The sequence below is a fragment of the Gopherus evgoodei genome, chromosome 2 (assembly GCF_007399415.2).
Source record: "Gopherus evgoodei ecotype Sinaloan lineage chromosome 2, rGopEvg1_v1.p, whole genome shotgun sequence".
Lineage (NCBI taxonomy): Eukaryota > Metazoa > Chordata > Testudines > Testudinidae > Gopherus > Gopherus evgoodei.
Genome location: NC_044323.1, coordinates 1,084,246 through 1,107,687, shown reverse-complemented (window position 1 = coordinate 1,107,687; position 23,442 = coordinate 1,084,246). Strand labels below are relative to the sequence as shown.

Below are 23,442 nucleotides of genomic sequence, written 5' to 3'. Positions count from 1 at the left end.
ACGGGGCTGGGCGGCGCGGCCAGGCCGGGAGGCAGAGTGCATGCCGGGAGCCAGCGCCCCCGCGCCCAGAACAGCGCCACCTGCAGGGGTCGGGCCGCAGCGCGCGTCCCCGGTTCCATCCGGGGCGGCTCTAGGGGCCTGCGGCTGCCCCCACCCCACTGGGCAACACCGGCCCGGCGGCTGCTGGCGCTTTCCCGGCATCTGCCCACATCTAGGGGCTTCATGCCTGAGCGCCGCTGCTCTCTGCTGCCAGCGCCACCCGTGACCGGCCCACCCAAGCACCGGCTGCACTGGGGCGGCCTGACTGGCAGACGAGCCGCGCTGAGTATCAGTGAATATCAGATCCCTGCCCCGACCGGCGGAGGGAGGGAGGGAGGGAGGCCGGTCCCAAGGGTCTCACACACGGGGCCCATCTTCCACGTGGGCTGGGGATAGCCCGGCGCGGAACAGTCCCGCGTGTGCGCGCACCACTGCCCCCTAGTGGACGGGCCCGGCATGGCTCACCCGCTGCCACCGGCCCGACACAGCCCACAAGGGCGGGGCCTGGAGGGGGCGGAGCGTGGGCGGGGCCTGGAAGGGGGGAGCGTGGAGCCCCGGCAGCCAGGCTGTGGATCCCTCCCTGCCTCCCGGCTGCGCTCGCTCTGCTCCGCCCGGCAGCGGGGCCGGCCCGTGGCGAGGCGGCGCCGGGACTCTGCCCAGCCCGGAGCGGGAGCGGAGCTCGGCCGGGCCGGGCCCGCTGGAGAAGCCCCGCCCGGGGGGGCCATGGCCGAGCGGGCCGCTGCCCAGGTAAGGGCCCGGCGGGCGGGGGAGCCTCGGGCCCCGGGAGCTTCTCCCCGCCCGGCCTGGGCCCCGGGAGCCGGAGCGCGGGGCTGCCCGGCCGGGCGGGGGCTGAGCCCGAACCGATCCGGTTTGTGTCGCTCAGCTTGGCTGCACTTGCGAGTTAGTGCTCAGTAAAGCGGCCGCGGCGCACTAGCTCGCCCCATCCACACTGGCAAGTCACGTAGAGCGCTCTAACTCCGTGGCTACAGCGCTGCCGGTTCTCCACCTCCGCCAGAGGACTAAGGTTCCTTGTGCCTTGGCTACAACGGCCAGGTGTCAGTGTGGATGAGGTGCTGCATTACTGTGCTCTGATCAGCCTCTGGAAATGCCCCATAATCTCCTCAAGTCAAGTGGCCACTCTTGTCATTGTTGTGAACTCCTGTAGGAATGTGGAAATGCCCTTTGAAAGCACCAGCTGGCATGCAAGGCCTTAGTGTGGAAGGGGGGGGGGTCTACTGGTGTCTGAACTTACAAGCCAGCATGATAACATGGTCTCACCCCCCCCCGCCCCACCCCCTGAAACCCAGTCTCTCTCCCTGCACATACACACAACACGCTCCCTGTCACACTCCACCCCATCCCCCCATTTGAAAAGCACGTTGCAGTCACTTGCATGCTGGGATAGCTGCCCATCATCAACTGCTGCAAGTGCTGCAAATGTGGCCACGCCTGTGCGCTGTCAGTGGGGACAGACTGCAGCGCTTTCTCTAGGGTGCCCTCCGAAGGCTGGTTTAACTCGCAGCACTCTATATCTGCAAGTGTAGCCATGCCCTCAGACTCTGGGGCCATCTCCAGCTTGTGCGGGGCTATTTGCTGATGGTCCGGGGAGCAGGGACCAGGCCTTTGCTGCTCCCCAAGCTGCAGGGACTGACCCCCCCCTCCTCGCTGCACTCTCTCAGACTCCTGATGTGGAGCACGTTTTAACAGCACCATGGCCTCGTGAACCCCTGCGTGCCACCCAAACAATCCCACTAGTCAGTGTGCAGTGCTTAGCTGGCAAGCAGCCTTGGGCTCTCCCATCTCCTTTCCCTGCATGTTTCGCCTGGTCCCCTGCACCCTTAGCTGCATCTTTTTGCCTTGCACTATCATACTCCAGGGATCTGCTCGAAACCACAGCTGCATGTTCAAAGGACAAAAATAAATGGTTCCTGCTTTTTGCTCCTGTCAGCTTGCTGGATTCTGTTTCTTGGGTGGCAACAACAGACTTGTTTACATTTCATTCATTCATACCTGTGAAAACCTGCTGAAGGCAGTGTGGGTTATAGGTGTGTCAGAGAGGGCATAATTTAAAGCCAAAATAGCCATAAGGGTAAAAGTTGCTTTGCTGAATAATTATTACTGGTAGTAGTACGTGACTGGGGAAGAAGGTAGCCTGACTCTCATTTCCATATTATTTTTATTTAAATTACAGTAAAACCCTAGTGCCCTCATACCACAGATTCACAGATTCTAGGACTGGAAGGGACCGTGAAAGGTCATTGAGTCCAGTCCCCTGCCCTCATGGCAGGACCAAATACTGTGTAGACCATCCCAGATAGACATTTATCTAACCTACTCTTAAATATCACCAGAGATGGAGATTCCACAACCTCCCTAGGCAATCTATTCCAGTGTTTAACCAGCCTGACAGTTAGGAACTTTTTTCCTAATGTCCAACCTAAACCTCTCTTGCTGCAGTTTAAGCCCATTTCTTCTTGTTCTATCCTTAGAGGCTAAGATGAGCAAATTTCCTCCTCCTTCCTTATGACACCCTTTTAGATACCTGAAAACTGCTATAATGTCCCCTCTCAGTCTTCTCTTTTCCAAACTAAACAAACCCAATTCCTTCAGCCTTCCTTCATAGGTCATGTTCTCAAGACCTTTAATCATTCTTGTTGCTCTTCTCTGGACCCTCAGTTGGAGCTGCATTGTGCTAGGGTGCTAGACAAACATTTGACGAGATGGGGAAAGGAGACTGCCAGGTGTATCAGTATCAGTGTCACATGCCCCACTTTCAATTTCTGTCCTTGCTAACAGGCTCCAAAATGGGACCTAGAATCCCAGCACCCGACACTTTTGCATCCCCTCACCAGCCTCAAACAAACTTCGCTGAGAGAAACGCGACTGCAGAGTGCGGAGATTTCCCTGACTGTTGTGGCTGCTGTTCAAGACATGGAAAGGAGGGTTGATTCTCATGCTGCATGTTTGCTGAATCTGGAAGGGAGAACAGGGATGTCTGAGAAGAAACTAATAGACTGTGAGAAGACAATGGTGGAGTTTGGAAACCGGCTGGAGAGTAAGTTGGCCACGCTGGGAACTCTGATCCAGGAGTACGGGCTGCTGCAGAGGAGGCTGGAGAACATGGAGAACCTGCTGAAGAACAGGAACTTCTGGATCCTGAGGCTCCCTCCAGGAACTAAGGGGGAAGTTCCCAAGGTAACAATATCCAAGCTAATGATGAAAAGTAGTTACAAAGCCTGGCCATGAACTATTGAAGTGGGTTGTTTTTTTTCAGAACTTGGTATATTGGCCCTTTATTTCACCGTTAATAAAATGGCTTAGAAGAAGGGAACTGATCTGGCTGCTTGTGATGTGCTAGTTCACAATTAAATATGTTTAATACTTTATTTCAAAGGAAACAAAAGTGAGGGAAGTCTTTTTAATGGAACATAAAAGGAAGCAAGCCTCAGAATGTGATCCCAACAGGCGGCGCTGAATGTGTGACATTTGTGATTCCAGGTGCCAGTAACATTTGATGACATCTCAGTCTATTTCAATGAGCAGGAATGGGGGAATTTAGATGAATGGCAGAAGGAACTTTACAAGAATGTGATGAAAAGCAACTATGAGACGTTGATGTCACTGGGTAAAGATCAGTTTTGCTCTTTTGCTCTGGTCCTTTGATTTCTGGTGGTTGGGCCTTCTAGTTAGTGGAAACTTGGTGATATCGTCTCAATTCCCTTTGCTGTCTGCATGACATGTGACATTCCAATCCATTCAGTTTTTAACACTGTAGAGTTTAAAACGCCAGCTCTGCAGTGTGGAATGTGCACATGCTGCATTTATCTCCATGTTTATGCATTCATATGACTGTTTTATTTGGAAATCATAACTTCGATTGTTCCTGGCTTGTATATTTACAATCTCAATTTTAGATAACACTTGTTTAATAAGCGTTGTGCTTTTTCTTGGCTTGACCTTGGCCTCTTATGGGACCTGGACTTTGTGCAGATTTATAAGGTGCATGGATACTGAAGTGGTGGGAACAGTGAGAACCTACATAGCTAGCAAGTGGATTAATACTTGTTGAAGGACATAAATCCACACCGTGTAGAGGCCAAGCATAGGAGTTTATTACACACAGCACTGGCGGATTGTCACCTTGCTTATTAGGCTCAGAGACACTGCCAATCAATTGATTACTATGGACTATATAGATTTTCCATGGGTGGGGGAAAGTGACGGGGTAGGCAGTTCCAACACCTGGCAATTTGCTGATGAGGCCTATTTTATCAAAACAAGATTATCTGTTTACCCCAGCTTTCCCTTAGCTGATCTCTGTTTGCTTGGCCTCTGGTCTCTTGACCATACTTTGGGTCTGAAAAAGAGCTGGCACAATCCATAGACCAGGTTGTTATATAAAATGCACATGGATTTTAACCATTCACTTGTGCTATGCATCAATCTGCCAGTGTGTGGAGATCTCTGGCACCCTTCCAGAAAGCACGCACACACCTCCCTCTGTAACAAATTAATGAGCAGCTAGCAACTGACACAATTGCTTTATAAATCTCTCGTATCCCCAAATTGCTGGGACTGGGACCCTGCTACTTTAGCTGTAGAGAGACAGTCCTCTACCACTTGAGCTAACGGAGCGCACCTATGTAGGAGTAATCCCTTATCCGCTGTGTGAGGCCGCCTAGAGGGCCGCATCAGACAGCGTACTGTCTCTGACTCAGTACTTCATAGCACCTGGCATTTTTCCCTACAATGCCTTCAATAACACTTTTGCTTCTGTTCTAGCCTCTAGCAGTGGGATGAACTAAAATAACTCAAAATCTTTAATGAAAGTTAATAGAGCACTAACTGCTACTCCTGAAGGATACGTGGATTGGTAGGGTTGTGACATGCTGCTGTGCTGGTAAGAGGCTTGTCTTTCATTCCTGTCCCTAGTCACCTGTCATGGGTCAGGCTTACAAATGATTAAATATCTCTGTTATATCCTCTGACTCTTGTGGCTAATACCTGCATTACAAGCCTTATTGGATGGAATGTAAATGTGGCTGCTGCCATGGAGGAGATAAGATGGAACTGGAGGGGAGGAAGCAGTAGCAGAAGTTGTTTCCTTCCCCCCACTCCTAAATCATTCTGTGGTGGCTGCAGCCTTCAAAAGATACGCCCATCCAGTAGAATGCAGTGATATACATACATGCTCTGGGAGGACAGACTCATGCAAATCTAGCCTATTACCATATACTATCCTTAATATCTTTTTCTACCAACAGACTATGCCATTTCCAAACCTGACATCCTATCGCGGATTGAACGAGGGGAGGAGCTAAGTGTCAGGGATCAAGGAGATGCGGAAAAGAGAGAATTTCCTACAGACCCCAGCGCAGGTGACTGATATGGCAGAAGAATTCCCACACGTAATACAGTAAAATGCTGGAAATCCAGCAAGACTTTTGAACTCTTTTTGTGGGGAGAGACTGATCTCTCCATAGTTGTGGCTGTGACCAGCTTTGCATGATCAGCCTGACTCTTGGCATGTGTCCACTTTCTCACCTCTAACTATGCCAGAAGGCTTGAAATCATACAACTCTTTACTGTCCATGGTAGTTGAGCTTCTTGCAACTGTGCATGTAAAATCCTCAAAACCCTTGCAATTAAGCTATATCTTCTTTGCCAAACAAAAGTGGAGGTGATCAAAGGTGTTCCAGCTGTGGACACTGGATACCAAAATACTGTATTTGAGGATTAATGTATTTGGCTCCCTTGGTTCCTGATTTAACATGTAACTTAGCTGTGATCTTATGATACTCTTCATAGACTTGTAGGTCTAGCTTACATGGAGGGTGCACAGAGTGGCAAGAATATTGGGGCAGAGTTAAGGCTGTTTGAGGTACCTTAACTCTCTTTCTGTATGTTCCAAAATCTCTCTGGTTTTTAAGTGTAGCTTTCTTTGAATTTCTGGTGTTCATACTAGTTTGTAAAACTGAAACACCCTATCAATGTTTATTTCCTTATTGGTGCAAATGTAACCCCAATGTAACATTTTGTGCATGCAAACCATTGTTCTGAATCATTAATGGAGTTACCCTGGTGTAAAACTGGAGTAACACAATGGTGAAACAGGCCCTTGGTATCTTGTTATGTGTTTTATCCATGTTTTCGTACTCTCTTGACAAACACCATTGAGACCTTTTGTAACTTGAGCTAATCCCTCATGAACTCTTTTCTAAAGCATATGCTGTATGTTGGAAAAACAATGTGAATTTTTCTTCCTGTGAACAGACTCTCCAGTTTGTACACAAGAGAGTTTATTAGTTACTAAACAAGAGGAAGAGTTGTGTGTTGGGGATCAGCAGGACTTGGAGGGCAGAAAAGTCCCTAAAGAGCTCTGCACAGGTGAGTTAGAGTAAAGTAACTCAAATGTGGAGGGAAATTGAAAGATTAATAAACATTGTGAGCTCTTTTATCTTTTTCTACATGTTCCAAATCTACAGCCAACACTTGGCGTCAATCAGGCTTTCAATCAGTCCTGACTGATTTGAGGCATTTTCTCTTTCCCATCTTCTATCCATTTTCTGAGAGGGCCGAATTGGTGACTGCCTCTTTCGTGTGCAGAAGGTGGTAGATGTAGGAAATAGTTTTCCTCCCTTAACCCTCCTTGCTTGGTGTCTTCAGCCCAGGTGGCCATCAGCAGCTCAGATGATTACTGTGATTTCTCTCTTTCTAAATAAGACTTTTGGACCAGGGCCTTATTTTATTAGTCTTTTCAGGCAGATGGTGCAGGGAGCATAGAACTGATCCATTAACCTGGGAAAGGTAAGCCAGTTTTGTGCATGTATTTGGATATGTGCATATATATAAAAATTTCACACACAGAAGCTCTGTTAAAAGAACATTTAAGATTGCAAAATCAAGCACTCAAAAGTTAAGAAATGCCAGAATTAAGTCTTCCTGTGCAATCTAAATGTGGCCCCCTTGTGCATATACAATATGATACAATCTTTAATTAAGTGATCAGGTACTGGTTTTTTTCTACAGGAGCCCTGCCTCATTCACTGAACAGGATGAACTGTGCTGTGGGGAAGAATTAGGGTTGTGGCTGATGAGAGGCTTATAATTTGGTCAAATGTGGGTGAATTTTCATGGGGGTGGCAATAAGCACACCCCTGACACCTGTGGGACCCTATGCCACAAGTCAAGTCCTTGCTCCAAATCAAGGAGATGCAGGAAAACGAAAAGGTTGTAAGAATTATTTTTATCAGGGTAAAACTGTTTTCCCCCAATCTTGTTCTTGGAAATGGCTGAACTCTCTTAGCTGAAACTTTGTATTAAAATTCAGGAGTACTTGTGGCACCTTAGAGACTAACATTTATTTCAGCATAAGCTTTCATGGTGAAATAAATGTGTTAGTCTCTAAGGTGCCACAAGTACTCCTGTTCTTTTTGCAGATACAGACTAACACAGCTGCTATGCTGAAACCTATTAAAATTCAGCCTGAGGTAGACACCTGGCCTGGAAAACATCAACCCTAGCAGTTAAAATTTTGCCAAAATTTAAAAGTAACTGAAAACAGGGTCTTAAAATGGGAAGTATTGAGTAACTTTAACAATAAGTGGTACTACCAGCTCCTCCTATAATATACAGCGCATGAGTATATACACATGTACTGTATAAACGCAATGATAGTGGGTCCATCTAGCACATCAGTTTTGAGCTCCAGCACCCATCTTTTTCTGTTTCTTATAACTTTCTGAAACAGACTCCTTTGTCTTAGATGCTTCTGCCCGGAGCCTAAGTGCTTTCTTTTGGAAATTTTGAGGAAATCTATTTTTTGGGGGGGAGTGCGGGGTGTATTTTAATAAAACACAACCAGATTCCCTTATGTTCTAACACAAATTGTTTTTACATTAAATGCCCAAATAAACTCCCATCTAAACTAAAGAGCCAAACTCTGACTTGGAGTTCAGGGCGGCTATGTTCTGGGGAGTATCAAGCCAAACTAATAAAAATCAAGAAATGTATACGCTCCATTGGCAAAGTCTCTCTTTTTTGAAAGAAGGAAATTTCTTAAGAAAATTTCATAAATGGGGCACATGAAATTAAGGCTAAAAGCTCAATCGTAGCATTCACTCCTTTTGGTTAAATATAATCATATTATCTGCTAAATAATACATAATGATACAAAGAAACTGGAATTGTAGACCCCCTTATGCTGAGTAAGGTGTATAAGACCTTGGGTATGCAGGTGTGTTTATTTTAATGTCTAATTGAGATTTACAAAGCAAGCCAGGTTTGGGGAGGGGAAAAAACAGATTTTGCAGCTACTTTTATATTCACAATACTTGTATCTCCATTTCTCCTTGAACAGACCATGCAGTTTCCAAGTTTGACAGTTTATCTCAGACTGAGGAAGGCAAAGAGTTATGCATCAGGGTACTGCTAGAGTCAGAGAATACAGAGATGCCTATAGACCCATGCAGTGGTGAGTAATAGATCAGAACAACTCAAATGGTGTAGGACAAAACTGGACACCCAGCAATACCTTTGGGAGCTCTTATAACCATGTCTTTCCTGATGCTTTATCAGCACTTTTCTTATCTGCATGACAAATGTGACTTTCCAGCAACCTCGACCAGATGTAATCTGGGTTTCCTAACTATTCCAAAATTCTTCATTTTCCTAACTTCTTAAGTGAATGCTTTGTAATGTAATTCTTTTCCCATGAACAGGATTTCAGATTTGTGCAACTGACATTTTATCACGGATTAAACAAGAGGAAGAGCCGAGTGTCTGTGAGCAGCATGATTCAGAGGAAAACGAAATCCATACAGATCCCAGCACAGGTCAGTAAAGGAATAATGCTCCCAGTGGGAAAGGAAAATTAATGCAAAGTTAAATTAATCAAAATGCAGAAAATTCAGGACCTTTTTAGTTGTCCCCCCCCAAACCCAATAATTCAGTGTCATCCTCTTGATATATGATGAAGCATCCTCCTAACATGGGTCAATGGATTAGCTATGGTTACTACAAAATAGACACAAGTTTGGTTAAAAACTCAGGAAATGGTTGTGTCAAATAGGAAAGCAGTATCAAGTAGAATCCCATATGGTTTAGACCTAGCACTATTCATCTTTCAACCTGCCAGGGCCCAAATATAGGATGAAATATTTGTGAAAAGGCTCAAAATGAAGGACACCCAACAATTGTTTGTGCAGGAAATTGCTAATCGTGTGGCATTAATTCGCTTCATGTAAATGACTTTCTGTAACCTGAGCTTCATGTGTGCCTTTATTACTGGTGTAAATAATTGTCAAAGGTAGAAGTGGGGGGACACCGCGTTTGTGTGGAACAAAAATAACTGACACTGAAACGAGTGGTGTCCCAATATGGTATGTGGAACAGATGCCATTCAGTCTTCTCATTAACAACCTAGCGGGTGTAGGGGAGCTTTAACGTATTGAATGTGTGGATGATACAAAGCTGAGATGGATTAGAAACACTGAGGAGATTATTAAAATATAGTGATCATGAGACACTGGACACCTCTGCTGAAATCCGTTGAAAAACTAATCTTTAAAGCTGCAGGTGAAGTGATCGATGTGGGGAGGAATAATTCCTTACAGAATGTGGGAACATGCCCACGGGGTGGCAGTACACTAATGCAGTAGCAAGAATGTCACCTACTCTGTTGGGCTCTATTAAGAGAAGTATCAAGTATATAATCGGGCCTAGCCCTGCAATGAACTCTCAGCATGGATACACTATGGGCAGGAGCCCAGAGCTCTGGGTGTGCGCATGGGGTTGCCCTATACTAAGTTTGTTGTGGGATCAGAGCTCTCAGTGAGGCTAATGTTCTGCTATGCTCAGCACTGGTTAGGCCTCAATTGGATAAGCTTTCAGGTTAATGGTGTCTCTTATTCAGGAATTTAGTCAGTACACAATCAGTTCACACTACAGGCCTGATGTTCAGAGGTGCTGAGCATCCACAGATTCTTGTCTGATTTTATTTGGAGGTGTGGATACTCAGTGTCTCTGAAAATCAGGCCCCAAAACTTTTGTGTATTTACTGATCCAGTGCTAAGACTAAACTCTGAAGCTGGGCACAGGTCTTGCCATAGATTGTAAAGTGCTGATCAAATCTATGACTCTGCATAAGTGATTTTTAATAGAGCTGGTTGCAGAGACTTTCACAAATGTTTTCTATTTTTCATCAACATTTTAATTTCAGTGGAAACTTTCCAAGCTGTTCTACTGAGTAATAAAGCCTATATTTTATTTAACTCGCTTATCTCTTCTTCAGGAACAGTATAGCCACAAACATTTTTCTGGTTAAGACCTTTGGTTGGTTGCAATCAGAAGAGGTTTCCTTATTCGTGTTACCTTCTTGTGATTGTATGTTTATTTCAGCAAAAGATGGAAGCACAAACAAGGATAAGCTCCCTGGAAAACCTCTTGACAGCATTGTGTACAAGTCTAGATTATATGGAAAACTCGGAGAAGAGTGTTTGCAAAATCCCAAACAGAGTGTGACATGGAAGAGTCTGTACGATTCAAAAATGCAGCAGACAACTGCTACTGGGAACAGTTTGGGGGTTTCATCTCTCTGTGACAAAAATGTATTAATCCATCAAGAAGAACCCTACCCAGAAGAGAGACTGTATACAAGTACTGAATGCGAGAGAAAGTATACTCAAAAAGTGTATCTTCAGAATCACCAACAAGCCCACACAGGAGAGAGAGACTTTGCATGCACTGAGTGTGGGAAAAACTTCCAGCTGAAGGTAAGTTTGACAAAACACCAAAGGAGCCATGGAAAAGAGAAACCCTATGAATGCAGCCAATGTGAGAAGAGCTTCATTTGCCACTCATGGCTCATTAGGCACCAAATGATTCACAGTGGAGAGAGGCCATATAAATGTACCAAATGTGACAAGAGCTACAGCAGAAAGGATTATCTTCTAAATCACCAACGCCGGCATTTAGGGGAGAAATTATTCCAATGTAACGTGTGTGGGAAAACCTTTGTGCTGAAAAGAAGCTTAGTTAAGCATCAAAAAACTCACATGAAAGAGACCCAATCCACTTAGCCAGTTGATTCTTCTTAGACACCAGATGATTCACACAGAGAAGCTGGAACAATCCCTAGGTGAGCGAAAAACTGAGTAGGAAATCTATGAGCCTAAAAAATAATCCTATCACCAGTAACTCCATCTGAAGGCTTCACCGGGACCTGGATACACAGAGACCAGCTTAATGGAAAAGGAGAGGATGCATTAATATCTTTTCACAAGTTACTATGTGAGAGAGAGCTAACTGAAAATAGGTCAGAAAATGCATGTTAGTGTGACCCACAACAGGAAGAAGGGATTGTTGGCTCTTTACTGAGAGGAGGGACTCCTACCATTTGAAATTTAGAACCCATTTCTGAACTCCTCTTCAGAGAAGCAGAAGATACTTAGGAATGGAGTTTGGGAGGTGAAATGCACCTGTAGCTCCCACTTAAGTCAAAGGTAGCTCTCGGTATTCAGCACCTCTATAAATCACACTTTTACCCATTGAAGCCAGGCAAATGGAGATATTTTAAGATTACCTAGCTGAGACCCCTTAAGAGTTGGAGACTGACTAGAGAAAGCTTACAGTATAGATTTCTTTTTGGACAGCCTGAGTTTTCCACCTTCCAAACGTAATGTTCCATATTACAGACTGTTATATATATGGTTTGATGTGTGCATTACTGGACACTGAAGATTTTTATATGCTATTTGTCCTGGGTTTGAGAACACTCTCTTAGTTTTCACCACATTTTGGTTTTGAAGGAAACATTATGGGGAATAAAGTGGATAAGCATTTGTCGTGCTGCAGCAGCTATAGGTCATTACTATCGCTACTTTTCACTGGAAGGACAAAAATGTACCTGAGACAGGAACCAGCCCTGTTCAGTAACACCAGGTTCTTGCTGTAATAAAAGAAAATTTCTCTAATCTCACTTTCGATGGCACTGTGGCCCCTCAGGGGAAAAAAAACTTTAGGTGCAGCAGGGCTGGGTAGTTAAGTTGAGCAAAATGCCATGAAAGTCAATAAATAATACAAGTGAGCACCTCAGCTGGTATAACTTGTCCTAGCTCCTTTACGGTCAGTGAAGATGTTAAAAGTTACAGCAGCTAAGGAGCTGGCTCTGTATTTATAAACTCTTACTGAAGTTTGTGTGGGAATTTCTTTAGGTTTTTTTTAATAAAGTTGTCAGGAAAAATCCTCTGGCTCAAACTTGGCAGGATTGTTTCTAGCACCCTCTGATGCCTCTTCTGGGGGACTGAGCTATGTTATAGAAAAGAGGAGGGGAGGGAAACAAACCAGCAGGGCAAAACCTAGTTCTGGCATTAATCACCTTGTAAGCTCCATCCAGATGGCACTCCCTCCGAGTTTGTTTTGGAACAATCTATTGATGAGTTACTGGTGGGGAAAAATACAAACAAAATAAGTTAAAAAAGCAGATTCTTCACAATCATGTCTTCAGCCTATCGACCACTTAAAGTCTCATATTACAGTCTCACAGGGTGGAATTCAGTTTAAGTCAGTGGAGGTTGTGAGGGCATTCTGCCCTTCACGGGGTGGGGTCCCAAATGTAAATCAAAAATTTTCTGATTGAGGTGCAGCATTACATCAAATGATTATGGCTTAGAATAAGAGTTTGGCCCACCAACTGCACTTAAAGTGAAGGGAGTCTCAGCTGGAGAATTCAGAAGACGGCCATGAACAACACAACTGTGTGCTAAACCCAAAACAGAGGCGCAAGGTATTCTTTATAATGTATTCTTTGTGGGTGAAGGAAATGCATTCTGCTTAAATTACAGAAGATGGAAAATTGGTATAGGCAAATATATTCGGCAAAAGAATCATTTCATGGTCTTGGTAAAATCTTTATGGGTAATTTTGTTACTTTTCTGTTAATATGGACCTTTCACTCAATCTGACTAGAATCTGTTTTTCTCTCACCCCATTAATTAGCTGGTGAGCTGTTGTGATTGTTTATTAGAGGTGTAATTCTACTGTTCTTATCCTTGTGAATGGATTATCTTGTGTGTTATATTGCCATGGATAGCATTTTGTTCTTAAATTAACACTGTTGAGAGTAGTTATTTGCCACAGAACATGTTGTATTTCCTACCCTCAATTAAAGGAATAGATACTGTAACCAATCACTGGAGCTGTCTAGATACATTTGGGCCTTACATCCAGCCCTAGCGTGCATGAGTTCTGTTGACCTTAGTAGGGCTACTCTCATGAGTAAGAGCTGCACGACAGGGCTTTCTATGTGTGTTCTCCAATAGTGATATTTTATGAAATACAAATACTGGTAAATACAGTACATCAATCTTACGAACAAGCAGCTATACCAACTATTTTCCATAATTCGGGGTGGGGTAGGGGAATTACATAGTGGAAGTGATGTTGAAGAACAAATCAACATCCATTCAAATTCTGATGCCTCCAGTGGAAATTACCTTGCAGTGGTTTGAAGGACAGGAAGAAAACAAATGTAGTACACCATACTGCAATGGCTAATTGAGATATTCAATTTTATGAATTATTCAATCCCCTGTTAATTTAAAAATAAAGGTTCTGCTGTATAGTTTAAATATGCAATAGTTTTATTACCTTTTAGAAAGGGGGATTTAAAACTGAAATTTCCCATTTAAGCGAGCAGTGTACAAAGGGTTTATATGCCACTTAAACCTATCAGTCTCCTAAGCAGTGCAGAGTAGTGGATCTTTGCATGAGTTAACTTCAACCTTGATGAAAACCTTCCCAGCAAGGCTTTATCTGCGTGAATGATGTGTCTGTCTCTCTCATGGGCATTGGGATACTGGATCCTACTCATAACAATGTTTTAAACTCATGATCTATTTTGGATACTATGTAATTAAAATTATGAACAGTAGAGGCTGTTCATTTACTTAATAAATAGAACTCTAATCTATTAGTAGGAGGGTTGTGTTTATCAAAATACTCTGACCCCTCTTTTTAAAAAAAACCAACAAAACACAAAAATACATGTTAGTAGTGATAGGCCAAGGAGAGGAGACATCTTTGAAGCCAAGATTCCAGCACTGCCACTCAAACCAGCTGTAGTTTTCTGATTGAGAAGTCTAGGTCTGAGGAACTAGAGGATGCTTTATCGGTTCAGCACTGCTGTTAGAGGGTGAGACAGGATTGGGACTCACCCCAGCGGCACCTCCCACTGGTCGCTCCAGGAATTAGCTCAGTCCATGGAGAACATCCTCTCCTGGTGGTGTCCTGTCTATCTCTCACCTTCTGTTGGCACCTGGACCCATGTGCTCCCTTCTGCTCATGGCATCCCCTTCAGGACATTACCCTCCAGCAGTGACTCCTAATCCATTCTCACCCCCTTTCGGGGGGGGCGGGGTGTTAACAGCAGTCCTCCACCAGCCGCAGTGGCCATCCACACCCCAAAGTCTAACCCCTTCTGTCAGGGGTATGGTTTGGTCCAATATTGCCACTTCCCATGGCTCGGTGCAATATAAAGGGAAAGCAGGAGACCCAGGCCCACCCACTACTCCGGGTCCCAACCCAGGGACCTTCTAGGGCCAGCCTCCCTGCCCCGCTTCTTGCCCCTTGCTTGCTGTCCACTATCCCTGAGTCACTTCTCCTCTGACCCTTTAAGCCCTTCCCTTCGGTTCCCCTGAGCCTGCCCAACACTACTCTGTCTGTAGTTCTGGTCTTCTAGCTCAGGAGACAAACCTTCCCTGTTGGAGGTCTGGGAGAGACTACCTGTTCCTCTCCTAGGCAGCCTTCATATAGGGCTGAGCCTGGCTCTGATTGGCCGCCTCTTGCTCAGCCCTCACTGGCTCTCCCACAGGCCTTCCCTGATTGGCTGCCTCTTGGCGCAGCTGCTCTGGCCTGCCCTAACCCAGTCTCTCCTAGGGGTAGGGCAGCCACCCGAGCACAGAGGGAAACAAGTTATTTGAGCCCAAAGAGGCATTCATTTGGGATTAGGACTGGGGGGAGGAGAGGTGCTTCTGGTCTTTATGTTGGGAGATAGTAAGAGAGAGTAGTTGAGAGAGTGGTAATATGGTGGGAGAGATGTGGCCAGACTGACAGAGTTGATGGAGAGGGTGGGTTAGGTTTATTTGCCGCCATCTAGCCATATCTTGTACCTCATATTCATAATTCCTTGCGGTTGGCAGTGTGTCCTCTCACAGGACCAACCTTAGAGAAAATGGCGCCCTAGGCAAACTTGAATTTTTGTGCCCTTTCTTTGAGTTAAGTTATGCAGTGATATTAACAGAAGTTTCAGAAATAAAGCTGTAATCTCAAAAGTTTTTATAATTTATTAAAAAATACATAAGACAATTCAGTTTTATTCAAATAAATTATGTAAAATAACATAGCTAAATGACAAACACTAAACTAAATTAACAAAACAGCCTTTGTTTACCAAGATTCAGAAGGCAACTCTGTGTGCCTTTGCTGCTGCAAATTCTATATTGCTTATGGCAGGTCTATATTTTGAGCCACAGCATTCTCAATACACAGGATGGCCAGCGAAGATTGTCTGTCATCTCCCAGGGTTGATCGCAAATATGTGTTTATGAGCTTCAACTTCAAGAAGCTCCAGTCGTTGCACACCACTGTTACAGATATGGTTAACAGGATCCTGAGTGCTATCTGTGTGTTTGGGAAGTTGTCATTAAGTTGATTGTTGTAAATAAATTGCAGAATTTCTTGAGGAGCACTACAGTCCATTGGAAGCAGACTTTGGAGATAGCCAAGTTCTTTGCAGAGGTCACTGCCGTTAATGTCAGAGCTCTCGCCATATGTCAGTGCACTATGAAGGTTGTTGCAGTGCTTCATCAAAGTTTCTTTGTCAGGGAGTTGCGGTATGTTATATAGAAAGCCCTAAAGGTTCACATGTTGATTCATTTGCTCAGACCATTCTTCCAGAGACATCAGTGTCTAAAGGCCAGTTGAAAAATTCAATTTTAAACTTGACTTCTGGATTGTAAACTATTTCATCTTCATCTTCATAGCTGAATTGATGTTTTGAACGATGAACACGTGGGGGTGGTTTAAACTCTATATCAACACCAAGATTTTCAACTATTTCTGTAGCTGTTGTCAGCTCCTTTGTACCTGACTTCCCTGTAGTTTACAATATAGTCACAGCAAGCATTTACCAAGTTTATGGCTGCAACAATGTTGAAGTTTTTCTTTCTTTTGTTCACATTGACTTGAAAAAGGACATTGTACCACACAACAATGGAGACAAAAAACTTGAATTTAGTTAGTTCGCATGCCAGAGTGAGTACTTCAGGAGGGACACCAGCATCTACTTGCTCTGATTCAGCCAGTGCGATGAGGACATCGTGGATTTCAGCTGTTTGGTATCCAACAGCTTTAACAATGTCAATTCTGCACTCCCAGTGTGTTTCATATATTGGCTTCATAGTGATATTGACATGATCTGTGAGAATCTTCCAATGATGAACAGAGGTAGAGAACTAGAAGGTAGCTCCTTGGCAGAATGCCAGAGAGGGAGATGGACTCCGGTGTAGATATTGCAGCATTCCCCACCACAAGACTAAGTGAGTGGCATCCACATGGAGCAAAAAATGCTCTTGGGTTTTGATTAAGGATTCTTGCCTGTACACCCTTGTTTTTCCCCTTCATGTTTGCACTGTTGTCATAACCCTGGCCCTGGCAGTCTTGGATATTTGCAGGGCCACACGGGGGGCGGGCAAGTGGGGCAATTTGCCCTAGGCCCCACAGGGGCCCTGCAAGCCCTGGCCCGGTGGCACTCTGGGTCTTCGGCGGCATTTCAGCAGCAGGGGGCCCTTCAGTTGCTCCAGGTCTTCAGTGGCATTTTGGCAGCGGGGGGCCCTTCAGTGCTGACAAAGACGTGGAGTGACTGAAGTGCCCCCCCCCCCAATATGCCGCCAAAGACCTGGACCGCCGCTGGGTGAGTACAAGCGCCACAGCTCCCCAGCTTTGCCCCAGGCCCCCTGAATCCTCTGGGCGGCCCTGGATATTTGTCGCATTCCTTCAGAGTAGTAAATATAGTATCAGTTAGTGCTTTCCCTGTGGACTCATACACTGTTTTAAAACTAATAAAGGAACCCAACAGTGAAAAACATCTTTTCATTGCGGCTCTCATTTGGAGTGCAGCCAATATAACGGAGTAGAACTTAGCACTTTTAAGAATATCTTGCAGCACTTTCTTCACCAATAATTCAGTTATCTCATTCTCAATTGTTTTTCCAGAGTAGTGATTCATCACCTCCCCAGAAAGTATGTGTCGCAAATGTTCCTTCATTACTTCATCATACTTTCCTTGTAACTCCACCAAACCTAGGAAGTTCGTGAAGAGCCTGTCAGATAAACCTTGGAAAGCCATGTTATTTTTAGAAAGATAAAGTGTTATTGTCATAAACCTCCCAGTGTTTTGTCTCTTGTTCATGCAATTATCCAGTTTTAGCCTTTGCTCTGCTTTGACCCTCATTTGGTAGGAACTGAAATGACTAGGCGACTTTTCAAGATGCATGAGAACCTGAGACATGTTCTTCAATCATTCGACACCTCGAATGCTAGGGATGATTTTTGGATTCAAGTCAAAGAGTTTGCAGCAAAAACAGAAAACCTTGTCAGTGGAGTCCGAGTAAAGCAGCCAGCTCCACTTCAACACTTTGCTGTTTTCAAGTTTTCTGAATAAAAACATAGAAAAATGGCAATTCTGCTTATCTAGAGGAAAATCCATGTCTTTTACTTTTGGTGGACCATTGATCACTAGCAGATCTTGAATTTTGGGTGTTAGATTGGACCGTAAATGGTATTGCCAGTGGTTATAATGGGAATCATTTAATCTCTGTCACTAGTGGCATTGTCATTATTGTGGTTTGGATAAAGAATTTCTGTTTTGTTTGGATCTTTGTTTTCCTTGTGATAATTCTTGAACGTTGAATTGTGGACCATCTATACATTTTTCTTCTGATGTCTCTGCTGCGACTGTCTTGCTGCTACTACTGCACGGGTTGTTAACATATTTTAAGTATTTTTTCATCGTGGCTACATCTTTCTTCACTGCAGTCATTACATGAGCTTTTTGTTTCCTTTTCTGTGTCCCTGACATCATCATCTTAGGTACTTATGACTTTGTGTCCTTTCACATTTCATGAAATAAAAAAAAACAACCTCTTTCATCAAGCTTTTAAAGATATCTACGCTCTCTGTGCTACAATCAAATGAATGGTGGCTTCAGCTAAACAACTTGATGACTGAACAGCTCCGAGATTTACAGGTATATTTTCGAACAGGGAGAGGAGGTACCACCAGGAAGAAAAAACGGGGGTTAGACAGAAGGGAAAGTTGCTAAGAGCTGGATATGATTCTGTGATGTTGCATTCCATAATACTTTATAAAAATGTTTTAAAGTGTGAATCTGATGTAATTGGAATATGCTTTATGCAAAAGGTCTCTTGTAAGGTATCATAACAAAGCTTGTAATCTACTGAATGCGTTCATCCTATTTGTATGTATGTTCCATTCTTGCATCTAAAACTAGAAATATGAAGTATTACTCTGAAGTACTATCGTAATTATGCAAAGTGTGGGCCATTAATGGTGGCTTGGAATTTTGATGGCTCCCATTAACTAGAACAGTGGTTCCCAAACTTTAACAGCCTGTGAACCCCTTTCACTAGCACATCGTCTCACAACCCCCCCTTAAAAATGAATATTTCCAGGGATTTTATCCATTCCTGAGTATAAATTATAAAAGCAGTGATATTGGAAATATAAAATTTGTTTTATGATATGCTTATTACACGTTACTTATTATTAATTATTTATCATTATAGTATTTTTATTACATTATGAAAATGGCAACACTCTTCCAAGATCTCACTTCGTAGCTTGTAGCACTTTGAATAAGCCTCTTCTAAGACAAGGCTCCTATGTTTCATCAAGGAGTATCAGATGTGAAACAGCATGAAGGTATTTAAGAAGCCAACTCAAAAGAGTTCCTCCTACACAAGCATTCAGGTCTTGAGCAGTCCAGGCAAACAGCGCACGTTACACGAAGCTTAAACTTGTTCTTCATAATTTAAAAAACAATACTAGCTGCCTTTTTAATTTAAAAAACAGCAAAAAATATTCACCTCCCTTTCCATTTCTTATAAGGAGTCTTGAAGTTTAAATCTCCTCAGCATGATAGATATGCTTGCTTTGATCGGCTTAGCTCTTGGAAGCCCAGGGGCTCCAGGCTGCTGGCCCCGTGCTGCCCGGGGTCCCTAGGGACAGTTCTGTCCGCCATTAGGGAATTATTTCCCCGAGAACCCCTGTAACATTTCACGAACCCCAATTTGGCAACCACTGAACTAGAACAACTGTCTGTAGATGGCTTTGTTTACCTGCAAGCCTCCACTGCCTATGTACGGGCCAGTCCTAAAAGAATGGAGGGGGGCTCACAGGACGTGTGAACATGTCACATGACACTGAAATCTGTCTTTAACCTGGTGCTTTTCCGTTTAGAAGGAGGGGTGGGAACAGAGAGAGACAAAGGATTCCTGTCTTGTCAAAGATCTAAAAGGGCGTGGAAGAGAACAAAGGGGGGCTCCAGGCATGTGGAATCCCCTACTGTTCACCCAAGATGCCTGTTGGCACTAACAAGGTCTGTACTAGGGGAAAGGATTGGTCCCAGACTATGAAAGAGTCTAGTCTATGAAAGAAGCTTATTGGAACATCTCTGAGGATCAGATTTCATCTGTAATCATTTTTTTAATGTATTAGGCTTAGACCTGCATCTTTTATTCAGTTTTGCTTGGTAACTTACATTGTTCTGTCTGTTATTACTTGAAACCACTGAAATCTTAATGACTTTTGTTTATGAATTAACCCAGAGTGATTAATACCTGGGGGAACAAACAGCTGTGCATGACTCTGTGTTATGGGGGGGACAATTTATGAGTTTACCCTGTATAAGCTTTATACAGAGTAAAATGGATTTATTTGGGGTTTAGATCCCAGTAGGAGTTGGGTTTCTGGGTGCTGGAGACAGGAGTACTTGCTAAGCCGTTTTCAGTTAAGTCTGCAGCTTTGGGTGTGGACCAGACCTGGGATTGTGTTTGCAGCTGGCTAGCATGTCTGGCTCAACAAGGCAGGGTTCTGGAGTCCCAAACTGGCAGAGAAAAGAGGCTCAAAGGTAATCTCAGCACATCAAGGAACAGTCTTAACGGGATCTCTGTGACTGAACCCGTCACATGCTCCCTCTGTTTCCACACCACCATGCACTTTGGTCTCCCCTATTCCCTTGCCTAGAATAGTGGTCTCTCATTTATCTCATGTTGCTGCAGTGGGGTCACAACGCTCCAGGTTGGTTGATTGGGGGGTGGGGGCTCTGGGTTGCAGGGTAATGAGCTGAAAGTGGGGAGGGGTCTGCGGGAGGCAGAAAGGGGCCACTGGAGGAAGGAGCTGGCTATGTTTGAGGGGAGCTTGGGAGAGGGGATGGGCCATGTCTGGGGACATGTCAGCAGGAGACTGATGGGTGGGACTTGGCGAGAGCTGAAGGGAGCTCCAGGGGCAGCTGGCTGGGTGTGCCTGAGGGGAGCTTGGGTAGGCTGGGTGCAAATGAGGGGAGCTCGGGTAGGCTGGGTGCAAATGAGGGGAGCTCGGGCGGGGGGGCTGCGTGTGACTGAGGGGAGCTTGGGGAGAGTGGGAAGGGGGGGTGGGCTGAAGGTGACTGGGGAGTTCAGGGGGGAGGGAGGGCTGGGTGTGACTGAGGGGAGCTGGGGGGCTGGCTGTGACTGAGAGGAGCTGTAGGGAGGGAGGGAGGGTGGGCTGGGAATGACTGAGGGGAGTTGGGGGGGCTGGGTGTGCCTGAGGGAAGCTCGAGGAGGGGAGGGCGGGCTGAGTGTGACTCAGGTGAGCTCTGGAGAGGGAGGGAGCTGAGTGTGACAGGGGAGCTCGGGAGGAGGGAGGGCTGGGTGTGACTGGGGGAGCTCTAGGGAGAGGGAAGGTGGGTGGGCTGAGTGTGACGAGGGGAGCTCGGGAGCCGGGAGGGCTGGGTGTGACTGGGGGAGCTCTAGGGAGAGGGAAGGGGGTGGGCTCAGTGTGACTGGGGGGGCTGAGTGTGATGAGGGGAGTTGGGGGGCTGGGTGTCACTGAGGGGAGCTCTAGGGAGAGGGAAGGTGGGTGGGCTGAGTGTGACGAGGGGAGCTCGGGAGGAGGGAGAGCTGGGTGTGACGGGGGAGCTCTAAGGAGAGGGAAGGGGGGTGGGCTCAGTGTGACTGAGGGGAGCTGGGGGGGCTGAGTGTGATGAGGGGAGTTTGGGGAGAGCGGGAGGGAGGGTGGGCTGGGAATGACTGAGGGGAGTTGGGGGGGCTGGGTGTGCCTGAGGGAAGCTCGGGGGGGGAGGGCGGGCTGAGTGTGACTCAGGTGAGCTCTGGAGAGGGAGGGAGCTGAGTGTGACAGGGGAGCTCGGGAGGAGGGAGGGCTGGGTGTGACTGGGGGAGCTCTAGGGAGAGGGAAGGTGGGTGGGCTGAGTGTGACGAGGGGAGCTCGGGAGCCGGGAGGGCTGGGTGTGACTGGGGGAGCTCTAGGGAGAGGGAAGGGGGTGGGCTCAGTGTGACTGGGGGGGCTGAGTGTGATGAGGGGAGTTGGGGGGCTGGGTGTCACTGAGGGGAGCTCTAGGGAGAGGGAAGGTGGGTGGGCTGAGTGTGACGAGGGGAGCTCGGGAGGAGGGAGAGCTGGGTGTGACGGGGGAGCTCTAAGGAGAGGGAAGGGGGGTGGGCTCAGTGTGACTGAGGGGAGCTGGGGGGGCTGAGTGTGATGAGGGGAGTTTGGGAGGAGGGCGGGTTGGTGTGACTGAGGGGAGCTCGGGGGAGGGAGCTGAGTGTGACAAGGAGAACTGGGGGCTGACTGACTGAGGGAAGCTGGGGAGGAAGGAAAGCTGGGTGTGACTGAGGAGAGCTGGGGGGAAGGAGGGCTGGGGGGGGATGGGTGTGACTGAGGGAAGCTCTAGGGAGAGTGGGGCGGCTGGGTATGACTGAGGGAAGCTCTAGGGAGAGTGGGGCGGCTGGGTATGACAGATGAACTCGGGGGGGAAGGAGGGCTGGGTGTGACTGAGGAGAGCTGGGGGTCTGTCTGGGTGTGACGGGGGAGCTCTGGGGAGAGCAGGATTGGGGATGGACTGGGTGTGACTGAGGGAAGCTGGGGGGCTGTCTGGGTGTGACGGGGAGCTGGGGGGCTGGCTGCGACTGAGGGGTGCTGGGGGGGCAGGCTGGATGTGACGGGGAGCTGGGGGCACAGGCTGGGTGCGACTCAGGGGAGCTGAGGGGGCTGGGTGTGACTGAGATGAGCTCTGGGAAGAGCAGGGGGGTGGGCTGAGTGTGACTGAGGTGAGTTCTGGGGAGAGCAGGGGGGTGGGTGAGTGTGACGAGGGGAGCTGGGGGGCTGGGTGTCACTGAGGGAAGCTCTGGGGAGAGCCGGGGGATGGGCTGGGTGTGACAGGTGAGTTCTTGGGGGGTGTGGGCTGAGTGTGACGAGGGGAGCTCGGGGGAGAGCGGGATTGGGGGTGGGCTGGGTGTGACTGAGGGGAGCTCAGGGGGAAGTGGGGCTGAGTGTGATGAGGGGAGCTCGGGGAAGAGCGGGATTGGGGGTGTGCTGGGTGTGACTGAGGGGAGCTGGGGGGAGGGGAGTGGGCTGAATGTGATGAGGGGAGCCCTGGGGGGGCAGGCTGGGTGTGACGGAGGGGAGCTCAGGGGGAAGTGGGGCTGAGTGTGATGGGGAGTTGGGGGGGCTGAGTGTCACTGAGGGGAGCTGGGGGGCAGAGTCTCACTGGGCGGAGTTCTGGGGAGAGCGGGATTGGGGGTGGGCTGGATGTAACTGAGGGGAGCTCTGGGAAGAGCAGGGGGGTGGGCTGAGTGTGACGAGGGGAGCTCGGGGGAGAGCGGGATTGGGGGTGTGCTGGGTGTGACTGAGGGGAGCTGGGAGGCCTGGGTGTGACTGAGGGGAGCTCTGGGAAGAGCAGGGGGGTGGGCTGGGTGTGATTGAAGGGAGCTCTGAGAGCGGGGGGTGGCCTGAATGTGACGAGGGGAGCTGCCTGTCACTGAGGGGAGCTCTGAGGAGAGCGGGGTAGGCTGGGTGTGACTGACGGGCCGTGTTTGGGGGCGCGGAGGGCAGCAGGCAGGCTCTGGGGGCGCGGCAATACCTACCCACCAACCACCCAGTTTGGGGGTGGGGCGGGAGGACTAACAACAAGCCCCAGTTTTTCGCACCGCGGTTTTTGACCTAGGATCCCAGCCTGCCCCAGCTCCCCGCTCTCTCTCTGTAAGGGCTCCTCGGCAAGCTCGACAGGCGTCTCCACCAATCAGAACTAGGTGGCCAGCCAGCTGCGGGCCA

At 47.0% G+C, this 23,442-nt stretch overlaps 1 protein-coding gene across 2 annotated transcripts; it reads left to right on the top strand.

Moving 5' to 3' along the window:
* Positions 1-702: 702 nt before the first annotated feature.
* LOC115645284 (zinc finger protein 282-like) lies at positions 703-13,229 on the top strand. Of its 2 annotated transcripts, XM_030549693.1 has the most exons (8): positions 703-786; positions 2,836-3,234; positions 3,538-3,664; positions 5,304-5,417; positions 6,313-6,426; positions 8,399-8,512; positions 8,760-8,873; positions 10,438-13,229. In XM_030549693.1, the coding sequence occupies exons 1-8, from the start codon at positions 763-765 to the stop codon at positions 11,115-11,117; spliced, it is 1,686 nt and encodes a 561-aa protein (XP_030405553.1). In that variant the 5' UTR covers positions 703-762; the 3' UTR covers positions 11,118-13,229. The 2 variants fall into 2 exon arrangements, with proteins under 2 accessions (XP_030405553.1, XP_030405554.1); XM_030549694.1 differs by lacking the exon at positions 8,399-8,512.
* The last annotated feature ends 10,213 nt before the right edge of the window (positions 13,230-23,442 follow it).

Bases quoted from the DNA above. Each gene is read 5' to 3' on its own strand.
- LOC115645284 (XM_030549693.1), top strand. From the start codon at position 763: ATGGCCGAGCGGGCCGCTGCCCAG. The intron at 3,235-3,537 runs GTAACAATATCC...TTGTGATTCCAG, and splicing joins CTAAGGGGGAAGTTCCCAAG to GTGCCAGTAACATTTGATGA. The intron at 6,427-8,398 runs GTGAGTTAGAGT...CTCCTTGAACAG, and splicing joins CCCTAAAGAGCTCTGCACAG to ACCATGCAGTTTCCAAGTTT.